We start from the raw sequence: 27965 nt of genomic DNA, 5'->3' as shown, positions 1-27965 counted from the left end.
ACCCCTGTGATGTAGTAGGGTACAGTGTTTGGTCTGTAAAGTCCACACATTGCAGTGTGGTAAATAGAACAGAGAAAAGTGTTTGGGAGAGTTTGCTGGGCTACTCTCTGTGTCAGTACACAATGAAAGGGGTTAGCAAAATAGGATGGCCAGGATAACCCAAAGGCTAGAACAGGAGCTCCAGCTCTGCCTGTTACCAGCTTTCCCATCCTCCTCAGGACTATCACCCTGGTTGGCTGATGCATCAGCATACTCATAAACATTCAGTATCAATATTATCCCAAATCAACATGGCATCAAAAAATACTTCGAGGAGAAAATGTGTAAGCTGAAATTATTACAACAGTGGCAAGGGGGTCCCACTCCTTCTGCAAGCAATGGAGAAGGGCCACCTAAACCAGGGGAAAATACTCTTCCAGCAAGGAGGCATATACTGTAGTGTATATAGTAAATAACTGGAGTGCCTTAACCTACTAGACCACCAGGCATTCATTTGGTTTTATGGTTACCACTTATGTGTGGTAAGTGTTTCCTGGGCTACAAAAAACTTAACTCTTCACCCTGTAATAAGTCACCTGAAGACAGTCCTACATCAGGTGAGTTGTGGGTGCCCCATCCTGCTAATAATGCATGTTTACAGTCTGAATGGGGAGAACCTATGGACACAGGCCTCAAATGAGAGACAACTAATCTTCCCATCCCCCCCACCTCCCACTCCTTGACATCCTACAGCACACAAATCACAAAAGAATTTAACAGTCAGCAGAGGGTGTCTTTTATGGTTTATTCCTGCCATCTGATGATTATGTTCAGATTAGAATCAACTTTTTCAAACTGATGGGTTAGATACAGTATAGTTTTAATAATGCTCTTCAATACAAGAGACCTTTCCTAGGTTGAAAAAAATCCTCTGGCTAAGGCACAATTAAACTAAAGAGAACATCACCCACAATCAACAGGTTAAGGATGATCTGAGACTTAAATAACAACATCCTGATATTTACTGATTTTTACTATTTCTAACATCTATTCATGTGTAAAAAAATAAATACAATATCTATGTACATATTGTATTTCAGAACACACATCATACTATATTACTGATACCTAGAAGTTTCACATCTATAAATGATCACTACTGTATGAGTAGTCCTTGTTACAAGTAGGAGATATAGTCTAATACAGTGCTTCTTAACCTGAGGGTAATTACCCCTAAGTTTGCCTTTTCAAGGGGGTAATATTGGTAAAACACTGCTTGACAACTTTTCTTTTTCTTATTTTTAGACAATAAAAAAGATTATCATGAGCAGGATCTGGATACTTTCTGGATAAAGCTTAGTAAAGTATACACCATTCTGTCATAGTGAGCACACAGGATCCTGATGCCTTTCAGCTACATACCACTTGTGAACTGGACTTTTCTGCAATGCCAACAAAAGGGGGAGGGGCCAAAACCAGGATGCTTATTGGCTATGATATGCTATCTGTATTGCCTCTGAGCCACACACGGAGAAACTAAGATAAAAACTATTTCACTCATCACACCAGCAGTCTAACCAAGTGTATGTTCTACTGAAAACACCTAATTTAATGTACTTGAAAACCATATACTGACTTTTCTATAGCTTATATAATCACTTGGAAAAAACTTTACCAGTACCAATGGTTTTCTACTTTCTCCCGGTTATGTAACATGGGGAAGTAACAGCCTATCTGGGTGTGCCAGGGGGCAACATGGTAAAAAGGTTAAGAACCACTGGTCTAATATAACTTTACATTCAACTGGTACTGTAAATTGGGGTTAATTGATAGATCAGCTTTAGAAGTACCAATGGAAATTCAACAGGCATTTTCATACGGACTTGGCTCCTTCACTTTGATGACATTTTATTATTATTATCATCATACAATTATACTCAAATTAAGGGAAACATTTTGCAATGAAGAGGTAGATGAGAGCAGTATCTAACTATTCCTTTTCAAAATGTATCTTCAGAGCTGAATAAATAAGTTACCTAGTGGCTGCGATAACAGTACACAACAAAAATGTCACCGGAGAGAAAGAGAGAGAGAGAGAGAGAGAGAGAATGGGGGGGAACCTCACTGCACACTGATCTTGGCTTTTATAACTAGCTCAAATGACCATATTCAACATGGAATGGGAGGTTTTATTGCACCCTCAGCATTATATTTAAGCACATTATTACACCTTAGCATCCTCTTTGGCAGTAGATCCTCAATTTATGTGGCTAATGTATCAGGGAATTTTATCTTGCAAATTGCACCACTGAAATCCAAGTTACATGGCTAACTGGTAAGGTGAAATACCAAAATTTTCCCCATGTCCCCCATTCAATCCTCTTGATGAATTTTTATTCATTCCTGATCATACCTAACATTCAGTACAGTACACATAAAACCTCTATGAACATAACTATAGTACACATAAAACCTCTATGAACATAACTATTGTACACACAAAACCTCTAAGAACATCACTATAGTACATATAAAACCTCTATGAACATCACTGGGCATAAAAAACGGTTAATTACTGTGGAGAGTACAAAGTGGTAAATAAGTGGTGATCACTAACCATGGCAGGCTACCGAGCAATGTTTGGGTGTCAGGGAAGCCAATGTTTCAATAGCTCAGTTCTTACATCTTTCAACTCGTCAAAATCTTCCACAGCAGTATCCTCTACTTTTTAACAATATCCAACTCAATCTTCCATCATCTTTAAACATACTTGGAGTTTCAATCTCACAAGATTTATCATGAAAAGATCATATTACCTCTCTTATAAAATCTGATTCAAAGAGATCAGGTGTGCTAAGCAGACTGTGCCTTTTTCACCCCTGCACAGTTGTTGACTTTATACATGGGTTTTATTTGCCCGTGTTGAGTACAACTGTCATGTGTGGGGTGGCTCCCCACATACAGCTCTTCTCAACAAGGGGGAGTCAAACGGTTTTTCATCACATTAACCCTCCTCCTCCTACCAGCTCCCTTCAACCTCTGTCTCTTCACAACACTTTTACATCTTTATCTCTTTTCTATTGCCACTTCAATGGTCACTGCTCCTCTGAACTGCCTACCTGCATCCCTCTACCACTACAGCAGATGTGTAGCACCCATCAAGCAACAAACTCTCATCCCTTTTCTGTCCAGCTCTCTAATGCAGGAGTTAACTGTTACTCCCAGTCCTTTATGTATGCAAATGGCTGTCTCCCCCTGATATATTTCCTCACTACTGTCTGTGACCTCCAGTCCTTCAAAAGCAGTATCCAGGCATCTCATAATGAATAGATCTTGAATTCAGCTCTCTGTTATTTTTTTTTTATTTTTTTTTTTAAGGAACAATTTTGGGGGCTTCTGGCCTTTGGTTCCTTCTTCCTTGCATAAAAAAAAGAGAGGTGAGAGACGAGAGGCAGGAGGTAAGTGATGTGTGTTCTTACCTAATTGTATCTACAGGAATGAGTCAAGCTTGTACTGTCCCATGTATTAAACCATTTTTATCGTACATATCCTTAAATTAATGAACAGTCTTGGCACACACTATTTCATATGGAAGTGTATTCCACTAATCAACTGCCCTACTTGGGAAACTTAAGTTCCTTACATCTTTATCGCTTCTCTTTTTATGTAGTTTTTGCAGTGTCTTCTTGCTGATGCTTCCCCACAGATTATATATTCATTTATGTCTGTGTTCTCTTTCCCTGAGATGCATTTATATAGCATATTTATGTCTCCTCTTAACCTTCTCTCCTGTACTGTACTGTAGTCTGTGTGTGTGTGTGTGTGTGTGTGTGTGTGAAAGCAGCTGATCGAGTGTAAACAGATCACTGCAAGGTCCATATTTTTAGCTGTGCTGACTTATAACCATTTGTTTTTAGCAAATCCTACAAAAACACAACACAATGTTTTGTTTATTCTAGGTGGGGTGAGCATGCGTCCATGTGGTCTGATAGTGGAACTTTGGAGGGGATGGCTGTGGATGGGGGCTTCCGGGATTTTCCCATGTAAACTATTTTGTTTTTCCGCATTTACTGAGGTGTGTCAGGGTTACCTTCCTATGTTAAATGTGTTTGGTGCAAAACTGAGGCTCTACTGTACACTATTTAGTGTTTAAACATCAACACAGTTTGCATCAATACCATACAAAAGGATACTGAGATGCAATGTACACAGTAAACTGCTGCAAGGTGTTACAAAATCTACACAGCCACATACAATAATCATTACCTTAATTTCTCCAGTCCCATTATATATTTTCTGATAGTATTTTATTCTTCCTTGCTAATTTCTCATGGTTCTTAGGACACTGCAAGAGTACTGAAAAAGCTGATGAGGGTTACAGCTCATCCCTCCTGTTTGAATAAATGTCTCCTAAGGTAAGTAAGATCTTCTGAGGATGATAAAAATAAAAATAAATAATAAATAAATAACTGGAATGAAAAGGTTAGAACTATTTATGTTATCACCAGTGGATTTTATCGACCTCATGAGACACCCTAAGTTTGAAAGGATTAGATACAGCCTTAAATAATCCATGGAGTATGAGTCTTTACCAATTTAAATAATAATAATAATAACAATCCATCCATCCATCCATTACCCACTCCTATGTTGATGCCTCAGGAGCATAGGAGCCCAGGGCTAGGCAAGTTGGTCCTGACATCTAACATGAGTGACCAACCTCACTCATCCCAGAGTGGCATTACGTGTGCAATAAACCCCAACCACCCCTTGGAATAAACCTGCACTGGTTCAATACAATTGGAGCACCTTAATTACTCACTAAATCACCGGGCACCATAATCTGGTTATAAGGTTGCCACTCAGTGTAGTAAATGGTTTCCTGGTGTACAGGAAACCATTCGACTTGTCACTCAGTGTAGAGTCACCCACGGGCAGAAGGAAGAGGAAAGAATGAAGGAAAGAAAGACAGAAGATGGAGTGTAAAGTCACCCACAGGCAGAAGGAAGAGGAAAGAATGAAGGAAAGAAGGAAGAGGATGGAAGGAAGAGAGGAAAGGGCAGACACCCAAAGCAGCACTATATCAAGTGAGTGGATGGTAATAATAATAATAATAATAATAATAATCTGGTGGTGGCAAGACTAAACTAAAACTATTACATCACTGGTGAGAAGTAGTTAATATCCCAAAAAATCAGAAGTAAAAGAGTCTCACTCACTCATTCTCTCTCTCTCTCACACACACAGATACACACACACACACATATCCCTTCCATTCCCGTTCTTCTCCCTCTGCCCCACCTCCATCTCCTGCCACGCTCAGCGATTATTTTTATTTTATTTATTTATTTATTTTTTATCTTTTTTTGTTTTTGGCAATTTACTTGAAAACTACTCGTTGTATCAAAATTCCAAAAAACGTCAGAAGAAAGCCTGTGAAATTCTGCATCCAGACACATGCTTTGCTCCTGCATGGTGTGTGCACAATTTTGGGCTGGGATGTTTGGAAGTTATTTGAAACTATATTTACACTTGAACAAGTTTTATTCTCACTGCCTTTCTGTACTTTTACTCATCAGTATTGTGTGTTTTTATTAGCTTATCTTACAGTATAAACACCAGCGAACTGTATACAGTTTATACCAATATGACCAATTTCCGGGGGCAAATTTGACTGGAATTTTTTTCTTTGTGCCGGGGAAAAGGCCCCCATAGCTGGGATGGAGGAGAGATGGGGGGGAGAGGGGAAGGGATGGAGGGAGGACTGGGAGAGATGCATAAACCACCACATCTGCGTTCCGACATGCTCGTTTCTAACCTAGCGAGACGGGAAGCACTTGGAAAATACTTTATTGCTACAACTTAATTTTAAACACTTTTCAAATACCATATTGTACACTTAACCTTATTATTTATGATCTTACAAACTGAAGATGTTCACTTCGTATATTTCACTTATCACTCGTCACCCTCACACTTTTCCCGATATGTAAGAATTAAGTCCGATTGGCTCCTCAACTCCAATTAAAAGCAAATTCCGGTATATTGAAGTGCGTTATATTGAGGTTTTATTGTATAGGCAGAATCTCCATTATTTAACTGCTAAAGTTAATGCCAAAAACATTGTTACAACGGAAAATCATTTAAATTTTGATTTTGTAAATAAGACATTCACCAATTACAGCCGAACTCTCCCTTGGAAAACTCAAGATTCCAAGGGGTTCCTATCCCTTCATGAGTGAGTTTTTTGTTGATAACAAAATTTACTGAATGAATTTATCACATGCAGAGAGAACTTCAATTCTGCTTCACAAAGGAGAATAAGTTATTTGCTTCTGCTTAGTGTGAGGGTAAGGTTGGGCCGGACTGGGTCGGGTCAGGCCGGGCAGCTCATTTCCAAACTTAACTAAGAGTAAACACCACTTTCTTGCTCATAATTACAGTACTCTGAAGCAATATACATGCGGCTGGTGATGTACTGTACTTGTAAAAGGGCTTACATTTATACCCACACTTGTGTTTTCAGATACAGACAGTTCCTTCCTTCTTCCATTAGAGCAAACTGTGGTTCTGGTATCTGCATTAACACCTTCAATATTGTGATGCATTTAAAAAATTTATTCTGTTACTTCTACAACTCCATTCAACTTGGGAAAAGCCTTTCATACTAAAGGGATTTATTATGGCTATATCTAACTCCTTCAGTCTGACAAGTCTCTCCCAAGCTGAATAAAATTGCCTGGAAATAGCAGGAATAAAGGAACAGAATAAGTCACGCGATTCAGGAGGTTTAAGTAGGTGTGGGGACAGTCAGAACAGAAGTAAAGGATGTACAGCTGGTTTAATGTACAGGCATGTCTCTTCTAAGCTGTCTAAATCTACAGACACAACAATTATATAACAAGGCACATGGTTGGGGACGGGTGACAGCGTTAAAGTGAGAGTTGCGACTGAGACATGGAAAGGTCATGGAGGCAGTACAGACGTGTGAGGATGGGTTTGTTGTGTAGGCACACGTCTCTCTGACTTACAGGTGCATCATCATCAGCATCTTTCCATCCCTCTCCCATTGTCATCCACCGGTTAATTTTGTCCATAACATCATCACGCTGCACAATGTTGGGTCCGGCTCGGATCATCCTCACTGTCTCAGCCTGGTGACAACATGTCGTACTTACTTTACGTGTGTGTGTGTGTGTGTGTGTGTGTGTAATTCACCGGGTCGGTCAGTATCACTTGATGGTCGTGATCGTCAGCTTTTACCCCCCCGGAAGGGAGCTGAGAGCTCATATAGTTCAATCTAAGGGCAAGGCTGTGACCTTCACACAAGCACACACCCATCCCCTTGCTCTAGGGGGACAGTAACCACCCACTTTGTCAGTGAAACTTTTTGCAACCTGAGCGAGGCGCGAACTCCCATCCACCAGTTGGCAGGCGAGAACGTTACCACTGCACCAGCAAGCTGTGTGTGTGTGTGTGTGTGTGTGTGTGTGTGTGTGTGTGTGTGTGTGTGTGTGTGTGTGTGTGTGTGTGTGTGTGTGTGTGTGTGTGTGTGTGTGTGTGTGTGTGTGTGTGTGTGTGTGTGTGTGTGTGTGTGTGTGTGTGTGTGTGTGTGTGTGTGTGTGTGTGTGTGTGTGTGTGTGTGTGTGTGTGTGTGTGTGTGTGTGTGTGTGTGTGTGTGTGTGTGTGTGTGTGTGTGTGTGTGTGTGTGTGTGTGTGTGTGTGTGTGTGTGTGTGTGTGTGTGTGTGTGTGTGTGTGTGTGTGTGTGTGTGTGTGTGTGTGTGTGTGTGTGTGTGTGTGTGTGTGTGTGTGTGTGTGTGTGTGTGTGTGTGTGTGTGTGTGTGTGTGTGTGTGTGTGTGTGTGTGTGTGTGTGTGTGTGTGTGTGTGTGTGTGTGTGTGTGTGTGTGTGTGTGTGTGTGTGTGTGTGTGTGTGTGTGTGTGTGTGTGTGTGTGTGTGTGTGTGTGTGTGTGTGTGTGTGTGTGTGTGTGTGTGTGTGTGTGTGTGTGTGTGTGTGTGTGTGTGTGTGTGTGTGTGTGTGTGTGTGTGTGTGTGTGTGTGTGTGTGTGTGTGTGTGTGTGTGTGTGTGTGTGTGTGTGTGTGTGTGTGTGTGTGTGTGTGTGTGTGTGTGTGTGTGTGTGTGTGTGTGTGTGTGTGTGTGTGTGTGTGTGTGTGTGTGTGTGTGTGTGTGTGTGTGTGTGTGTGTGTGTGTGTGTGTGTGTGTGTGTGTGTGTGTGTGTGTGTGTGTGTGTGTGTGTGTGTGTGTGTGTGTGTGTGTGTGTGTGTGTGTGTGTGTGTGTGTGTGTGTGTGTGTGTGTGTGTGTGTGTGTGTGTGTGTGTGTGTGTGTGTGTGTGTGTGTGTGTGTGTGTGTGTGTGTGTGTGTGTGTGTGTGTGTGTGTGTGTGTGTGTGTGTGTGTGTGTGTGTGTGTGTGTGTGTGTGTGTGTGTGTGTGTGTGTGTGTGTGTGTGTGTGTGTGTGTGTGTGTGTGTGTGTGTGTGTGTGTGTGTGTGTGTGTGTGTGTGTGTGTGTGTGTGTGTGTGTGTGTGTGTGTGTGTGTGTGTGTGTGTGTGTGTGCACACACACACACAAATATGTGGATGGAGGGGCAAGGCCACTAAAAGTAAAATTTCAATCTCAGGTTACAGTACCTTAAATGAAACAATCAACATGACTTGGAAATTAGCAGATAAGAAGGGATTCAAAAATATTTGGATAAGGAGAGATGCAAATGAGGAAGAGAAAGCTAAAATAAAGGAACTTGTTTAGGAAGCTAAACAAAAAAACGACCAGAGAACAGAGGAAGAGAAGACAGAGTTCTATTGGAGAGTGACAGATCATAAATTGAGGAAGTGGTACTGCAGGAGAGAGGGAGAGAGAAGGACATAAGCAAAAACAATGCAGAAAGATTGAAAATGGCGTACGCTAATGTAGATGGTCTGGTCTAATCTTAGCAAGGCTGGAAATAGTCGATTTCTTGAGGGTAAATGAGCTAGACATTATGTGCCTCATAGAGAGCGAGCTAATGCAGAATACTGAAATCAAAATGGGAGATGGGATATACAAAATATGGAGATGAGATAGAAAAGAAAAAATGGGAGGAGTGATGATAGCAGTGAAGAACAACATAAATGTGGATAATGTGGAACTGGGAGAGGGTTGGGCTGAAGTGATAAACATGATACTTGAAACCAGAGGGAAAGGCAAGAGAAACATCACAGTAGCACATGTCCCCCCCAAAGACAGGGGCATGGAATGAAGAGGAATATCAGGAGATGTTGTTGGACAAGGTTAGATACCTACAGAAAGTGATTGAAAAATGCAACTTTTTTTTTTTTTTTTTTTTTTTTTTTTTTTAAATGCAAGGAAGAAGGAACCAAAGGCCAGGAGCCTGCAAACTGTAGAGGTAAACTGGGAGGAGTGGGACTCAGGAAGTAGTGAAGATTCATGGGGTAGTATACTGTTAAATATAGCAATGGACAAAGTACAATAATGACCCAGTGGGTCAAAGATGAGACAAGATTTAGAGGCGATGACACACCAGCAAGACTACATTTAATTCTAACCAAAGAACCTGATACAACTGACTCTCTGAAATAATTGTGTCCTGTAAGAAAAAGTGATCATGTAGTGACAAAGTTCCGAATGACAGAAAGAAATGGGGAGACGAGATGAGCTATACAGGCCTGGAAGATACAACTTTGGGAATGCAAACTTTACAGGACTGAGAAAATTTTTCCAAGAAGTGGACTGGCCAGAATTCAGGGAAACAAGAGAGACACAAAAGAAGTGGGATATCTTTCTAGACTTCTATAATATGGGTGTGGAAAAGTATGTGCCAAAAGTTAATGGGAGAGAACTGGAGAAACGACTGGTTCAACAACAGGTGTATGATAGCAAAAATGGAATGGGATAAGGCATGGAACAAATGAAGAAAGAGAGGTAATGACAGAACGAAGGAAGAATATAAAAGAACTAGAAATGAATATACTGTGCAAGAATATGTTGAGAGGAAGAAAGAAACTTCGAAAAAGGTATACAGTAGTTGACAAATGTAAGGAAGACCCTAAATTATTTTACAGGTTTGTTAATGGCAAACTGAAACAGAAGGAAGGAATCAACAAGCTGAAAGTAGAAGGAAATTTCTATTGCGATGCAGTTATGCAAGCTGAAATAATGAACAAATGCTTCCAATTAGCCTTCACTGCAGGAAGCGATTTTGTGGAGGAGGAGGGAGTGACTAGAAATGTAGAATGAAAAGATGTATAAATTGAAGTGCATGAAGTATACAAATTACTGGAAACTCAAGATGTGAGGAAGGCCCCAGGACCAGATGGGACCTCTAACTGGATACTAAAGGAATGCAGTGAACAACTGGCGGATAAGATTCATGGTTTAATTGTGAGTTCTCAAAAAGATGGGAAAATGTCTTGGGAATGGAAGAGTGTGAATGTGGTAAAATTTATAAGGGAGGGAACAAGGAAGAATCCTTGAATTATAGACCAGTGTCCCTGACCAGCATGGTTGCAAATTGTGAGAGAATCCTGAAAGATAGATGGATAAAATACCTGGAGGAGATGGATATTTTGGCAGAAAGTCAGTTTGGATTCAGAAGTGGAAGGTCATGTGTTTCCAACTTGTTGAGCTTCTACTCAAGCGTGACTGACATGCTAAAAGAGATAGTTGGGTGGACTGTGTGTATTTAGATCTAGAGAAAGCCTTTGACACAGTACCCCACAAGCGACTAATGTGGAAATTGGAACACACTGGAGGACTGAAGGGGAACCACTTAGAACAGATGAGAGACTTCTTGAGAGACAGACAAATGAGGACTGTAGTAAAAGACAGGATGTCTGGATGGAGGGAAGTAACAAGTGGATTCCCACAGGACTCAGTGTTAGCGCCCGTAAATAATATGGTAGATGGAATGAACAGTTATGCAAGTCTGTTTGCTGATGATGCAAAGATCATGAGGAGAGTAGAAGCTGAGAAAGACTAAAATGCTGCAGGAGGACCTGGATTGGATTCATGATTGGAGCTGGATGTGGAAAGTAAAATTCAATGCAAAAACATGTAAAATATTGGAAATGGGTAAAAGTACCAAGAGACCATCACTGAATTATTTGATGGGTAATGAACTGATCACAAAAGCAAGAGACAAGATGGACTTGGGAGTGCTGGTCCAGGATAATTTGTCAAATGAAACGCACATTAACAAGATAGTTAGAGAGATGTATAATCTTGACTAACATCTATCTATCTATCTATCTATTGCCAGACGCCTCAATCCCGTTTGGGGTGGCCACAAACAAATCACCTCCAAGTCGCCCTGTCCCCCGCCATTTCACTGCCCTCCTCCCAACTCACACCCCCCTCTCTCATATACCTCTCCACCCCATCCCTCCATCTCATCCTTGGCCTCCCCCTCCCTCTTCCCCCATCCACCTCACTCACATACACTCTCTTCGTCAGTCTTTCACCCTCCATCCTCTCCACATGGCCAAACCACCTCAGTGTGTTCCTCATAACGTTTCCTATCACATCCACATCTACACCACAACGCTCCTTTATATCCTCATTCATTAGCCTGTCTCTCCATGTGACTCCACAGGCTCCTCTTAAATAACTCATTTCCACTGCTCTCACTCTTGACTTGTGTCCTTCCAACAACGTCCAAGCTTCACTTCCGTACGTTAGAGTTGGTATCACAATACTGTCATGTAGTAACTTTTCCACTTCCATGCTCACTTCCCTGTTTCTTATCACTGCTTTCAAAGAACCAGCAACCTTTCTTCCCTGCTGTACCCTTTCAAGCACTTCACCCTCCAAACCTCCATCCTTACTCATCACACTACCCAAGTACTTAAACGTACTCACATTTTCCAATTCCTCACCATCCAACCTCACTGTACATTCACTGACTTCACCTCTCTCAAAGACCATCACTTTACTCTTCCCTACATTCACCTTTAGATTCACACTCTCCCAAACTCATCCACCAAGCCTTGCAGCTCCCCTTCGTCTTCACTCAACAACACAGTATCATCTGCTAACAACAGTACAGGGAGTTTCCAAACACTATCCTCTCTCACCAGGGCCACTCCAACATCCATTACCCTACCTTGTACCTCTTTTATTACCCCATCCATGTACAGATTGAACAACCATGGAGACATGACACATCCCTGTTGCAACCCAACTTTCAAAGAGAAAAATTCACTTAGTTCACCATCCACATGCACTGCAGCATTCGCACCACCGTACATACTCTTCACAGCATTCAACAACTTCCCATCTACTCCATATATTCTTAACACTTTCCACAATCCTTGTCTATCCACCCTGTCATATGCTTTCTCCAAATCCATGAAAGCCGCATACAATTTCTTTCCCTTCTCTAGAAACTCTTCCACTAAAGATCTAACAATGAATATCTGATCTACACAACCTCTTCCCTTCCTAATCTGTTCTTCTCCAACAAATTTCTCTGTTCTTTCTCTAACTCTGTCAATAAGTATCCTACCATACACTTTTCCTATTAATTATACTAAGAAGACAAATGCCCCTATGATTACCACACACTTCTTTTTCCCCTTTTCCCTTGTACAAAGGAATAATTATACCTGACTTCCAATCCTCCGGGACTCTACCTTCCTCCCAGGCCAATCTGCACATCTTCCACATCCATTCTACTACTATCTCTCCCCCATGCTTCAGCATTTCACCACACACTCCATCAGTTCCTGGGGCTTTCCCCGATTTAACTTTCTTCATTGCTTCCACAACTTCTATCCTACTGATTTCTTCCTGTCTTCTCACCTCCCTCCTTCTCCCAGCCATTCCCCAGCCACTTATACTCGCATTACTTCCATCCTCTATGTTCAACAATTCCTTAAAGTGTTCTCTCCATCTGCTCACTTTTTCTCCCTTCTCCACTAGTAATCTACCATTTTTATATTTCACTCCCCTGCTAACTTCACTTCCACCCTGTCTTACTCTTTTCACCTCTTTCCAGAACATTTTCTTACAGTCCCTCCACTTTACACTCAAATTCCTTCCAAATTCCTCATCCACTCTCTTCTTACTCTCTCTTACTAATCTTTTCACCTCTCTCTTTCTTTCTACATATAACTCTCTCTTCCGCCTCTCGACTTCTTCCACGCCCCTATTTCTCATCCATTCATTGTATGCTTTCTTATTTTGTGCCACAGCCTGTCTCACCTCTTCAGTCCACCACGCTGTTCCTTGCACCCCCCTCCGTCTTCTCTTCCTTCCACACACCACCTCACATGCTGCACATGTTTCTTCTGTAAATATCTTACACACACCTTCCACATCTCCCATCTGCTCCAATTCATATTTGCCCAATAGTTCCTCCACTTCTCTCTTATACTCTGCCTTTTTCTCATCCTCTTGTAACCTTTCCACTCTCCTTGCAACTACTCCTTCCTTACATGGATGAGAAGATGATGAAAAAATTTATAGTGGCCATGATCCACCCAAGGTTGGAATATGCAGCAGTAGTGTGGTCCCCATATAAAAAGAAAGATATAAACAAGATTGAGAGAATACAGACAACAGCAACCAAGATGGTCATAAGGCTGGCAGATCTGTTGTACAGGGAAGAGGGAATGGCTGGAAAAGCTGAATCTGCCTTCCTTAGAAGAAAGGAGAGAGAGGGGCGACATGAGTGCAGTGTTCAGGGCCATGATGGGAGTTGAAAAAATTGACAGAGAACATTTGTTTGAATGGGATGGGAAAGTTACAAGAGGACACAGAATGAAACTGAGGAAGTCAAGTTGCTTGAAGGATATCAAGAAATACAGTTTTCCTTATAGACGCACAGACCTGTGGAACTGCCTGGACAAAGAGATTGTCCAGTCTAAAAACTTAAACGAGTTCAAAGCAAAATCTGACTTACTGAGAAACAGAGACGGGACCCCATGAGCGTAGCACATTTCCTATATATCACAACTAGGCAAATACAACTAGGTAAATACACACAAACACAAACACACACACACACACCGCTCGCTGGTGCAGTGGTAACGTTCTCGCTTGCCAACTGGTGGACGGGAGTTCGCGCCTCGCTCAGGTTGCGAAAAGTTTCACTGATGAAGTGGGTGGTTACTGTCCTCTTTGAGCAAGGGGACGGGTGTGTGCGTGTGTGAAGGTCACAGCCTTGCCCTTAGATCGGACTATATGAGCTCTCAGCTCCCTTCCGGGAGAGTAAAAGCTGACGATCACGACCATCAAGTGATCCTGACCGACCCGGTGAATTACCCCGTGAATTACACACACATCACACACACACACACACACACACACACACGCACACACACACACATCACACACACACACACACACACACACACATCACACACACACACACACACACAGTATATGCATATTCTATGGTGCCACATCTCACGCCAATGACGTACTTTTAGCTCTTTGAAGGCTAGGATTTTTCTTAGCTTAATCCATCCATCATCCAATCCTATGTTGCATAGGAACCTGGGGCTAGGCAAGATGGTCCTGACATTTAAAATGAGAGGGACCAGCCTCACTCATCCCTGAGTGGCATTACATGAGCAATAAACCCCAACAATCCCTTGGATATAAACCTACACAAGCTAAATCTAATTGGAACACCTTAATTACCCACTAAACCACCAGGTGCCATAATTTGGCTATATGGTTACCACTTTTAGCACAGGAAATGGTTTCCTGGTGTACAGGAAACCATTTGGCTTGTCACTCAGTGTAGAGTCACCCACAGGCAGTAGGAAGCGGAAAAAATGAAGGAAAGACAGACAGAAGAGGAAGCGTAAAGTCACCCATAGGCAGAAGGATGAGGAATGAATGAAGGAAAGAAAGACAGAAGAGGAAGGAATTAAGAAAGGAAAGGGCAGACACCCAAAGTAGCATGACACTGAGTGAGTGGATGGTGAACGCACCCCCCACCACATAGCTTAAAAAGAACAAGAAAAAAATAGTTTGATGTTACCCGGTAGCCTATAATAAAATTCCTGGGATTTCATTCACCTGAATAAAGCTTTCTGGGGACAGCCTGAACAAGATATTTATATACACCAACTGCTGTGAAAGGTCTGCAGAGCAAAAGCCTCCACCATAAACATTATAGCCTGTTGTACACTGATGTACTATAGCTGCCAGGTGGTCCACTGAATTAAAGCACTCCTTGAATGCAAGATGTCAGGAGTGTAATGTTGTATGGTAGTCAGACTTGGGCAGTAAAGGAAGTGGATATTTGTAAGCTCACACATACAGATATGACGATGATCAAATGGATGTTTAGTGCATCCTTGAATAACAGGTCTGGGGGGTTACGACTGCGAATAAAGGGTTGAGAGGAAGGATGGAACTTAAATGTATTAGTAATGTGATAATATGGGGTAGATTGAGATGGTTTGGGCATATGGAGAGGATAGAAGATGACAACTGGGTGTGGAGGTTGAGAGGTAAGTGATGAGAGCACAGTTGTGAAAGGCAGACTAAAAAGGACTTAGGATGTGGTCAAAGTGTGTGACCTCAGGGATAAGGGACTGAATAGGGAGGGTGCCAAAGATCGAGCAGTGTGGAGAGCAACCACTAAGTGAACAAGGCTGATGCATGCAAGCATGTTGGAGCCTTTATAAACAGTACAATGAATACTGTCTAATGTTAGCTGGAATAAAATACAGCACTGGAGCTGTTCTGATCATGAGAGTTAATGACCTTTATAGCTTGATCTCAGCTGAATCAAATAATTTATTAAGTGGAACAAAATACTAGCTGTCTGAATCTTATGGAATAAACAGTGTCAGTATTACCATTCTCTGACTCACCTTGATCCAGTGCTGAATCTTGAGTGGGCGAGTGTGAAGGAGTGAGGCAGTGGGGTTGGCTGTGATGGCAGCTAGGATTTCCTTCAGGTCTATGATGCCAATATACCCAACAGCAGGTGTCATGTGGCTCACCTCACCATGCGTCACAACACCATTAGCACCTACAACAAACCACATCACATACAGTCAACACCCACTCTTCGTAGGAGCGCCATTCACAGGTTCACATATTCACAGATTTGTTGGGGAAGTCATCAGTTACATAATTTACCCTAACTTCTTATAACCATACACATTAAAAACTTAGTCATTATTGAAGTTTTCATACAGTACAAGTAGTTCAGTATACAGCAGATGCTTGATTTAATGAACTAATTCAGCCAGCCCCCATTCCGTTATCTCAAATTTTCCGTTAAATCAAGTTCCATAACCAAGGTTCAATATAAAGGAAACTTTTCAGGTATTCTGAGGATCTTTTGGCTAAATTCTTGAAGCCAACGGTCATGCCGAGTTCCTGACAAAGCACACCCAAACCCTGCAAACTATGCCAACTCAATGTTACACACAGCAGTCTGAACCCATAATTAATACCCCCACTTAAGTGCATTTTTGTGTACATGTTGACAGTAATGCATATAGTACTGACTAAGTCATAAAATATGTACTCATAAAGAATATGGTGAGGATAGTAGTGTACCAAATACTGTAGCATATGAAATAGCGATTGTAAACACTGTAAGGCTTACCTCCAAAAGTAGGGGTTCTGTACTTGTTGCAGAAATATGCCTGACACAAGTAGCCATACTATTCCCCCCAAACCTGTGCCAGGCCTGGGTGTGGTTAGGTAAAGGTTGGAGATGGGTATACTGGTCTGGGTATGGTAGGGGAATAGTGTTCATCATCTGGATGTTGCCACTACCAAGACATGCCTTTGGCTCTATTATGTCTGGATAAATGAGGGATTACTGTATGTATATATATATATATATATATATATATATATATATATATATATATATATATATATATATATATATATATATATATATATATATATATATATATATATATATCCATCATCCAATCCTACGTTGCCCCATAAGGAGCGTAGAAGCCCGAGGCTAGGCAGTTGGTCCAGACATTTAAGATGAGTGATATATATATATATATATATATATATATACACACAGTATAAAATAATCCCTCCAAGATCCGACATAATAGAGCCAAAGGCATGTCCGGGACATGGGTTTGTGGGACTTGGGAAAAATGCCCCTGGACAGGTACTTATAGACCCCAACCCAATCGAACTTTGAAAGTCACCTAAATAATTCCCTACTGGACATGCACAGCACCAATTTAAGACCCTATTGACACATATAAGGGACAGAAACCATAAAATAAATGAAAATGAACCAGAGAATGAGATTAGAAGTGAGTATGGAAAATATTTAGCAGTGTACATGGTACTTAAAACACGTCCTTGACCGTCGCAAAAATTAACCCGCCTTCTCTAAGGCTCTGACAGAGGTGAAGGTGCACTTGAAGCATGTACAATAATCCAGTGTTGTGCTGCACTTAATCCTTTCCACTGTGAATTATAGTTGTTTAACACTGCACATTCTGTTCTTACTTGCATCATACCAGTTGCAACACACCAGTGTTGCCCTCTGCACTTAATCCTTTGCACTCTGAATTCTGATTTCTTAATACTGCACAACACTGTAAATTCCCACATGGTCTAGTGGTGAGGTATTGCAGTTTATTTACTCTCCATCACAAAAGTGAGCATGTGGGCACTGGGCAGCCATGGCGACGAGCATGCAGTCATGACAGTAGGCAGGCGGAAGGTGGGGAGGATGCGGGGGCGCTCTAGAGGACACTGCTGGAATTATTCGCACAGCTGTTCGTCACCACGCAGCAAATTTAGAGTAGAGATGAACACTTTTTTTCTTTTTTTTTTTTTACCCAAGCCCAAAATGTCCAAGACTTAGGCATCTGGGTCTTAAAGGGATTACCATATACAGTGAGTCCTAAAAATACGAAAACTCGATGTACGAATTTCCGATGGTACGAAAGCGATGAATGTAGGACAAATTCCACAATAGGAAAGTATCTGTCTCGATGGTACGAAAACGATACGAGAAGAAATACGAAAAAATCAAAATGGGCGCACTGCACAGCGCTGCGCTCGCTTGCGGTAAGAAAACGAACTAACTCCTCTCTGGTAAACACATTTTCGCGCGCTTCTATGTCAAGTCACATCCGTCCTCTCCTCTCAGCTTCGCTGTACGTTATGCAGTTTTTCACTGTTCTTCCTCATTTCGTATTTTCGCCATGCCTCCCAAGTGCCCTGCATCATCTCCAGCATCCGGGGAACCAGCTGCCAAGAAGAAACAACACCATACTCTGACTCTGGAGAGGAATTTGGACCATCAACAGCTTCAGATACACCTGCACTAGTCAGGGATGTACCGTAAGAGCAATAGGGTCCCACCATATCAATGACACGAAACTCCAGCCGCAGCACAGGTCTATATTTAACTGTACAGTGTACTAGTACTACAGTAATTAGTTGTATGTTTTATTTTTTTATGTCTGTACAGTAGTATAGTACTGTATACGTGTATTGCATACTCTAAATAGGAGGGGTAAAGTTTAAGTGGGGGGTCCAATGGGGTCCTGGAACGCATCCCCCCCTTTATATGTATATTTCAATGGGGAAAATCGTTCCGATATACGAAATTTCGGATTATGAAAGTTTTTTTTGGTCCCTATCCCTTTTGTATTTTGAGGACTCACTGTATATATACAGTACACATATACATGTATAGATAGATAGATAGATAGATAGACAGATAGACAGATATATAAATATATGTATTTACGTCATGTCTCCACATTTGTTCAATCTGTACATGGATGGGGTTATAAAAGAGATACAAGGTAGGGTAGTGGATGTTGGAGTGGCCCTGGTGAGAGAGGATAGTGTTTGGAAACTCCCTGTACTGTTGTTTGCAGATGATACAGTGTTGTTAAGTGAAGACGAAGGGGAGCTGCAAGGATTGGTGGATGAGTTTGGGAGAGTGTGTAAGAAACGGAATCTAAAGATGAATGTAGGGAAGAGTAAAGTGATGGTCTTTGAGAGAAGTGAAGTCAGTGAATGTAAAGTGAGGTTGGATGGTGAGGAAATGGAAAATGAGAGTACGTTTAAGTACTTGGGGAGTGTGATGAGTAAGGATGGAAGTTTGGAGGGTGAAGTGCTTGAAAGGGTACGACAAGGAAGAAAGGTTGCTGGTTCCTTGAAAGCAATGATAAGAAACAGGGAAATGAGTGTGGAAGTGAAAAAGTTACTACATGACAGTATTGTGATACCAACTCTAACGTATGGAAGTGAAGCTTGGACGTTGTTGGAGGGACACAAGACAAGAGTGAGGGCAGTGGAAATAAGTTATTTAAGAGGAGCCTGTGGATTCACACAGAGTGACAGACTGACAAATAAGGATGTAAAGGAGCATTGTGGTGTGGATGTGGATGTGATAGGAAGCGTTAGGAGAAACACACTGAGGTGGTCTGGCCATGTGGAGAGGATAGAGTGAGAGACTGATGAGGAGAGTGTATGTGAGTGCGGTGGAGGAGGAGGGAGGGAAGGGGAGGCCAACGATGAGATGGAGGGATGGAGTGGAGAGGTATATGAGAGAGGGAGGTGTGAGTTGGGAGCAGGACAGCAAAATGGAGGAGGACAGGGCGATGTGGAGGTGATTTGTTTGTGACCACCCTGTACGGGATTAAGGCGTCTGGCAATAGACAGATAGATATATGGATAGATGAATGAATCTATCTATCTATCTATCTATTGCCAGACACCTCAATCCCGTTTGGGGTGGCCACAAACAAATCGCCTCCACATCACCCTGTCCCCTGCCATTTCACTGCCCTGCTCCCAACTCACACCCCCTTCTCTCATATACCTCTCCACCCCATCCCTCCATCTCATCCTCAGTCTCCCCCTCCCTCTTCCCCCCTCCACCTCACTCACATACACTCTCTTCGTCAGTCTTTCACCCTCCATCCTCTCAACATGGCCAAACTACCTCAGTGTGTTCCTCATAACGCTTCCTATCACATCCACATCCACACCACAATGCTCCTTTATATCCTCATTTGTCAGCCTGTCTCTCCATGTGACTCCACAGGCTCCTCTTAAATAACTCATTTCCACTGCTCTCACTCTTGACTTGTGTCCTTCCAACAACGTCCAAGCTTCACTTCATGAATGAATAAATAAATAATTACAGATATATACAGGCAGACCCCAAGATACGATACCCCAAGATGCAATACCCCGGCATAGTGATGGGGGTAGAAATACCACCCTACCTCGCCTAACGATGGCCAAACCCCGGTATAACAATGGGTTTTTTGTTTTTTTTACCAATTTTGATGATATTTTAGACTTAAACTTCGTGTTTAGGTCGATTCATAAACTGTTTTCAGACTCAGATTAATGTGTTTTAGTCATAGGTGGGGTGAACATTGTCATTTTGGGGTGCAGTTTACTACTGTGGAGTCTACGTTCAACATAAGATAGGTTATATGGAACCTCATGTTAAATCAATTTTGTGTTAAATGGTGACATATATTTACATGTAGAATAAGGGGTTAGGATCTGAAGGCCACATATTTTCCCCCTAAATATGAAATTCTTCAGGAAAGGCCATTGGTATTGCATCCAAGTCCAAGAACAGTGAACTATGACCATCAATTTCGTATTTATTTTTGCTTTTAAATAAGAAGGAAGTCAGCCAGGCAATTTAATTTGTATGAAACTTAATATACATGGACTCTACTACTGGATTAACATCAACATGTAAACCCATCGCATACCATAAGAACCTAATTTTTCTGATCCTGAGTTGTTAGCAAATTGCTACAACAGCCACAAAACCTGTTCACAGTTACTGCACTGAAGTTAGCTATATGTAAAAACTCCTGAATACTGCTGTTCCCTCATCACACAATTTGCACCAGAGTTATTATGACCACCCTGTACCTCCCCCGCCTCTATCTCATTGTCTGAAGCCCTCTCACCCTCCACCACATGTACCTGTCCAACACTAATCCCATAATTACTAAGGACACAAAGTTCTTTCCCTTAACCCCATCGCCTTTCTACTCCATATCTACTGCTGTACTATCCTCTCTCTCTCTCTCTCTCTCTCACACTCCTTCTTATATTCTTGTTCTTTCTCTCTCTCTCTCACACTCCTTCTTATACTCTTCTTATCTCTCTCCCTCTCACTCTCACACCCAGATTAAAGCCCATTATTGTCTCCACTCCTTTTATCTCCTATCCTTCCCTGAACTGCAATTATCACCTCATCTTGTCAGTGTCTTCAAGTGACCCAATCCTTCCTCCTACGACTGACCAGCCACACCCACACACCCACACACTTATATTTTTTATCTCTGCGGATTTTTCATAAGTCGATGCTTTGTAAGTAAAGATCTGGCTGTACAACATAAACTATATGCTCATTCAAATTAGCAGCCTTGAATAAGTATAAGCACTATTTGTGTGAATGATCTTTCTTGCTGGAATATAACCAACTCAGGGTGACTCTACACCGAGTGACAAGCCAAATGGTTCCTGTACACCAGGAAACCATTTACTATGCTGGGTGATCACCAAATTATGGCATCTGGTGATTTAGTGGGTAATTAGGGTGCTCCAGTCAGATTGAGCCTCTGAAGGTTTATATCCAAGAGGTGGTTGGGGTTTACTGCTCAGGTAATGCCACTCAGAGATAAGTGAGGTTGGTCACTCTCATCTTAAATGTCAGGATCAACTTGCTCAGCCCCGGTCTTCTACGCTCCTCATGCAGCAACAGAGGATTAGATGATGTACATATGTAGATGTTAAAGCATATTTCTCTCAACATAGCAGTTTCACAGAGCACCTCTAGTGCTAAGTGAGGAATTACTGTACAATAATTGGTATCCACAACAAAACCTGTGTACCAACTTACCAGGAAAAAGCAGGACTTTGAAGCCACTGTGGGTGAGTCTTTGATCAGTGACAGTGTAGACGTTACGGTCGGCACACAACTCCCGTGGCAATTGAAGTAACGTGTTCCAGTTATCCTGACCAAGAAAACTGTGGGAAGGAGGGTATGGTGCAGTATGATGCCAGTAGGAATCACCTTTATTAATGTCCCTAACTGAATACAGTACTGCCAATTACACTGCTCACAGCAGAGACATTAACCATAGGGCCAAACACTGAATTGGTTGGCTCCAAACCTCTCCTGTTCCAGTCAGACTCAACAGCCAAGGGTCATACACTGGATCTGCCACCTCCAAACCTTTCCTGTTCTGAACTCCTCATTCAGCAACAAGTTATAGTGCTCTATCTAAGCATCCTAAATATCCTCACTATCCACCACTACCTTTCCTTTATCAATCTTCACACACTGCTCACCTATGATATTCCTGTTTTCTCTCATCATCTGTTTACCTGCCTTAAAAGCCATATTCCTCCTTTCAGCACTATTCCAGTTATCCAGTAGGGCCAGGAATCCAATGACCTCAATGGTGGGTGAATGAGTGTGTGGCCCAATTTGCTGGGCATGCTGTTGACAGTTCTCTATCTGTTGTGCTTTCTCTTTCCTTGCATTCTGTACCTTCCCTCACCCCATCCTCAGGTGGCAAAAAAGGTCAGGATGATGATGATGATAAGAGGACTGATGGTGGAGGGTGTGTGGCCATGTGCTGTGTGTTAACTGGATATTGGGATCAATTCAATATTATGTAAACTTTATAACCAATAGATCCCTGATGTAAAAATAATGCAGACCATGTGCCATGTAAAGGCTGTCTTGCTTCATCATGCTACTGCTGAACTTTTTTGGTGGTGCTAATATTCAGTTGCACTGATGTGTTCTGTTAGGCAACATGAGCCATAATGACAAGGATGAAATCATACATACCTCGCATTGAAAGGCAGGGCGTCATCTATAGACTTCATTGGCAGTCTAAATGTGCTGAGCAAGGTATGGTACAGTGTCCTCTCATACAGCCGGTAGATGTTAAGGGCAGTGACGCTGCCTTGCTGCACACATATCCATCCACCACCACCACCAGCGGTACTGAGGCAGCCAATAAGACTAAAGGCTGGGCATGATGCAGTGTGTGCTTGTCTCCTGCTCAGCTTCCTCTTCACTGCATTTACTGTGAAGGCAATTTGTCGACTGCGATTCTGCCAAGGCCGCTGGCATATCACTGGTTGTACATGCACATCCTTCCTCACCTTTCTTACCATGTTGGGAGTGAGAGGAGCCACATATCTGAATACACACAACAATTGTAATGTTTTTTTAAAAATCCATACATATATCATGAGTTAAAATAATTATATAATTTCTTTATACAAAATCATTATTCGTAAGACATGAACAGATGGACTTTACAATTAAACAAGGTTATGTAAAATGACTTTAAATGGTGACTAACTGTCCTTTCAAGTGTGTATGCAGTTTTTTAACATAGTTCACAGCCTGTACAGTATATAGCTGTAAATACCACTACACTACAGTACTACTGCTTACCTATCTAGTGAGCCTTTAGTCATGCGACCTCTGGATACAGATGGCTTAATGCTGGTGTTGAGGCCTCGGCTCTCCTGCGCCTTTCTGGAGGCAATAACAAAACCATACAGTATAATACTGTATTGTTTACAAAGGCTCAAACATGCTTGCACATATCTTGGTCATCCAATGGTGGCTCTCCATGCTGCATGATCTCTGGCAGCCTCCCTATTCAGTCCATTATCCCTGAGTTAACACATTATGAGCTCATCCCAGGTCTTTTTTGATCAGCCTCTCACAACCCTACCCCTAACATTCACACTTCTCACCTTCCACACCCAGCTGCCATCCTCCATCCTTTCCACATGCCCAAACCATCTCAATCAACCCCTCCTCATCACAACACCTATACACTCCAGTCCCATCCTTCCTCTCAACTATTCAATTGTAAACCTAATAATAGTCCTTTCTGCATCATAAACTTCCATTCTCCACTATCTAATCTAATACTGCCTCATCCGAAATATAGGGGCCTCAGGTTGGCTACTCTTACCAAACAAAGGTAAACGTGATCTGTTGCTTGTCCATTAGCAGCATTGAGTAACCCTCATGGGTCATACGTGGTTAGTGTGCCTTAACTCACTAGACCACCTGGCATAAAAAAATTTGTATGAAATCAATGGGTTAATGAACTGCACCAACACACAGCACACAGATCCAAACTTGATCTCCCTGCATGCATCAAAGAACTGTTCCATAAAGGAGAAAACACTCAACTGTCACATGAGTCATAAACATCCAAATGTTGATATCATTCCCCCAAATTAAGCTTGTCGGTGAACTGTAAGAAAATAATACCATAATTATAAAAGTAACTCACCTGAGTTGCTCTTGGTATTTCTCTGATTCTGTCTTGGCCAGATTATTGTAATGAAGTTTTTGATCAGGTGGAAGAGCCTTCCACCTGGCAGCCATCTGCTGGGCAATGAATGCGAAGTCTGCCCCGGGATGTTCCGACAACACTGAAGACACAACACAAACCACAATAACACCTTCACTTCCCAGTGGCCAATTTTATTTCATTCTTCCTACTAGCTGATAATTATATTCAAATTTGGAGAGACTGACAACTGGATCAGATAGACAGGATTTCAAGGGCTTCAATAATGAGTGACACATTGCACTGGATATGCTGTCGATAGTTCTCCCACGTTAAGTCTGAATTTTATCTTTCCCTGTTTCTTGAGCTTACCTCACACCACCATATATTATAAAAAAATGACAAGTGAGTGATGAGTTAAATTCTGACAGAGTACAAGTTTCACTTCCATATATTAAAGTGGGAATCACAATGCTGTCATGCAATTACTTCTTTACTTCCAAGTTCACTTCCTTACTCCTCGTCTCTGCCCTCACAGCAGTTGCTACCTTCCCTCCTATACCCCAACTTGTACACCATCCTCTAAACTCCTGCCTTAGCTCATCATACTTCCTAAATACTTGAAGACAGCACTCACATTCTCCATTTCCTAACCATTCAGCCTCATTATGGACCCCATGACTTCCGTCCTCCTCAAAACCATAACTTTACTCCCTGCTTCATTTACCTTCATACTTTCCAAACTCATTCACCAAGCCTTGCAACTCCTGCTCATCTTCCATTAACAAAAAAGTATCATTAGCAAGCATGAGTACAAGTAATTTTCATACACAACCATCTCTCACTAAGCATACTCCATCATCCCTTGCCCTGCCTTATGTTTCTTTTATAACGTCACTCATCTATTTGTCTATGTACAATATCCATCTATCTATCTATAATTATAGAATGAACATTCACATTGACAAGACACATCCTCATTTCAGTCCAGCATTCAAATAAGGGAAACAACGTGGTTTATTTTCCACGGACTCTAATTGTCTGATGGCCTAGAGTACTCTTCATGACATTCACAAATATTCCATCTACTCCATATACTTTCAGCATCTGCATTCCTTGTCTAATTACTCTATTACATGCCTCCTCCAAATGCATTAGGCACCATACAACTATCCCTTTTCTAAATACAGGTACTTTTCTGCCATACACCTTTGAGAAAATATCTGATCTACACATCCCCTCTCCTTCTAAAATCCCTTTTTTTCCTCTCCAACCAATTCCTTAGTTCTCTCCTGAAGCCTGTCATCAAATGTTCTACCATATATATTTTCTAATCCACTGGAAATTAAATTAGTTTAAATTCTTAGTTCACTTAACCTCTACCCAATAAGGGGTACATTACTTCACTGACATCAACAAAGAGGCATATCAAAGCAGTTGTCAAAATCAACATAAACTTCTGTATATTACCTTGACTTCGAATTTCCCTTGAAAATATAATAAATGGGCTTGACGGCTTCTTGACTGGCTTGCCACATATATAGTCAAAACTGGTAGGTCCAAGTGAGCTGACCTTTACCTTCTTCGGTGGTGTCTGTGGACTTTCCTTACCAGCACCTCCCTCTGGTCTGTCCCTCTTCCCTTGCACACTCCCTACTTGACCATCTTTGCTCTTGGGTCCAACTGTTGGTGTCAGCAACCGCACAGTCTTGGAAGAGGGAAGCAAAATTAATTAAATCACCAGGATTATGACACAGCAAAGTAGGGATGGTGTACTACATGGGGTGGTGTTCAGAACAGTCTTGCTGCAACACAGTAAACACGAAACATAAACAAATATACTGTACAAGTGTCACAAAAGACCTCCAATGCACCACCGCTGTAGTGCAGTACTGGAAAGTGGAGGTGGTTGTAGCAGTTTTTATTATTATGTTCTGAGAGAAATAAAACTGTCATTGTTTTGGTCTACCAATTCCATGCTTACACTTGAGTAATCATCATCATTATCATATGATGATGATGATGATGATGATGATGAAGAGGTACTCCTTGGAGTATAGTAAAATGTGTTTGACAAGCTGGATGCAGAGGGTGGATTGGTAAAGTCTATTACTACTCTAATTAGTAGTACTGTAGTGTAGAACAGAACAACCTCAATCTGTTTGAATGAGCAGACCCATCAACTGCAGGCAAAGTCATAAGAGCAAGAATAAATAAGTTAAACTGATGTCACCTGGATTTAAGAGTTCTCCTTGACTTCTGTATTGAATAGACTTGTTTCTAGTGTACTTATCACACTCTCTAAGTGGTTCATTCCAGATTGTGTTGGGCTCAATATCGGCATTGATTTGTTATGATGATGGGTCTGATGAAAAATGTACGATGTCATCATGGATGTGTGTATGAATATATGAGAAGGAAAAAAAGTGACATCAGAGGAGAATACTGTACAGTCTGCATGATGAAGTATGGATGTTCATTTGTGTTCTTTAAAATAGTCTATCTATCTATCTACCTACTGCCAGACAGGCCAATCCCACAAGGGGTGGAAACAAACAAATTGCCTCCATGTCATCCTGTCCCCCCATCATTTCACTGCCCTCCCCCCAGCTCATACCCGCCTAACTTATTTTTTTTTTTTTTGCAAGGAAGAAGGAACCAAAGGCCATGAGCCCGCAGTAACAGTTCCCTCCAAGAGAAAAACATAATACAGTACAGAGCCAAATTCAAGATCCGATCATTTTGAGATGCCTCGACACACTGCGTTTGAAAGACTGGAGACCATACGCAGCAGGAAATACAGACAGAGGGAGACAGTTCCAGAGCTGACCTGTTGCATAAATGAAAGACTGGGAGTAACGGTTAACTCTTGCATTAGAGAGTTGGACGGAAAAGGGATGAGAGTTTGCTGCTAGACGGGTGCTACGCGCCCGTCGTAGAGGTGGAGGAATACAAGCAGACAGTTCAGAGGAGCAGTGACCATTAAAGTAGTGACAGAAAAGAGATAAAGATGCAACAGTGCGGCGAAGAGACAGAGGTTGAAGGGAGTCAGTAAGAGGAGGAGAGTTAATGAGACGAAAAGCCTTTGACTCCACCCTATTGAGAAGAGCTGTATGTGGGGAGCCTCCCCACACATGAGAGTTGTACTCCACACAGGGGCAGATAAAACCCCTGTATAGAGTCAACAATTGTGCAGGGGTAAAGAAAGAGCGGAGTCGGCTTAGCACACCCAATCTCTTGGAAGCAGATTTTACAAGAGATGTAATATGATCTTTCCAAGATAAGTCCCGAGTAAATGAAACCCCAAGCATGTTCAAGGATGATGCGGGATTAGGCTAAATATTATTAAACATTAGTGGGTATACCTGTGGAAGATTTTGTCGGGTTGATAGGTGTAAGAATTGAGTCTTAGATGCATTAAAAACAACCATATTATTTTTACCCCAGTCAGAGATACGAGCTAAGTCAGACATTAGGTGTGCCATAGCCTCATCCCTTGTTTGTTGAAGTAACTGTTGAGATGGGCGTTGCGGGAATCGAATGGAAAGGTGAAGGGTGGAGTCATCAGTGTATGAGTGGATAGGGTTAGATGTACAGCTTAGAAGATCATTGATGAATAAAAGGAAGAGAGTTGGTGATAGGACAGAGCCCTGAGGAACACCACTGTTGAT

The 27965-nt window shown here is 41.8% G+C and overlaps 1 protein-coding gene across 1 annotated transcript in view; it reads right to left on the bottom strand.

Moving 5' to 3' along the window:
* Positions 1–6911: 6911 nt before the first annotated feature.
* The window catches only part of LOC145414893 (PMS1 protein homolog 1-like), a 50170-nt gene continuing 29116 nt past the window's right edge, over positions 6912–27965 (bottom strand). The window contains exons 9-15 of the mRNA XM_080284313.1: positions 25765–26002; positions 24295–24436; positions 23436–23519; positions 22818–23174; positions 21858–21985; positions 15829–15989; positions 6912–7133 (exon numbers count right to left, since the gene is read on the bottom strand). Coding sequence (XP_080140439.1) covers positions 6912–7133; positions 15829–15989; positions 21858–21985; positions 22818–23174; positions 23436–23519; positions 24295–24436; positions 25765–26002 — 1332 coding nt within the window. The remainder of the gene's footprint in view (positions 7134–15828; positions 15990–21857; positions 21986–22817; positions 23175–23435; positions 23520–24294; positions 24437–25764; positions 26003–27965) is intronic.

The sequence above is a fragment of the Coenobita brevimanus genome, chromosome 13 (assembly GCF_032717465.1).
Source record: "Coenobita brevimanus isolate Jiangsu-jjx chromosome 13, ASM3271746v2, whole genome shotgun sequence".
NCBI lineage: Eukaryota > Metazoa > Arthropoda > Malacostraca > Decapoda > Coenobitidae > Coenobita > Coenobita brevimanus.
The sequence above is the reverse complement of the archived record's forward strand: the minus strand, read 5'-3'. Positions and strand labels throughout refer to the sequence as shown.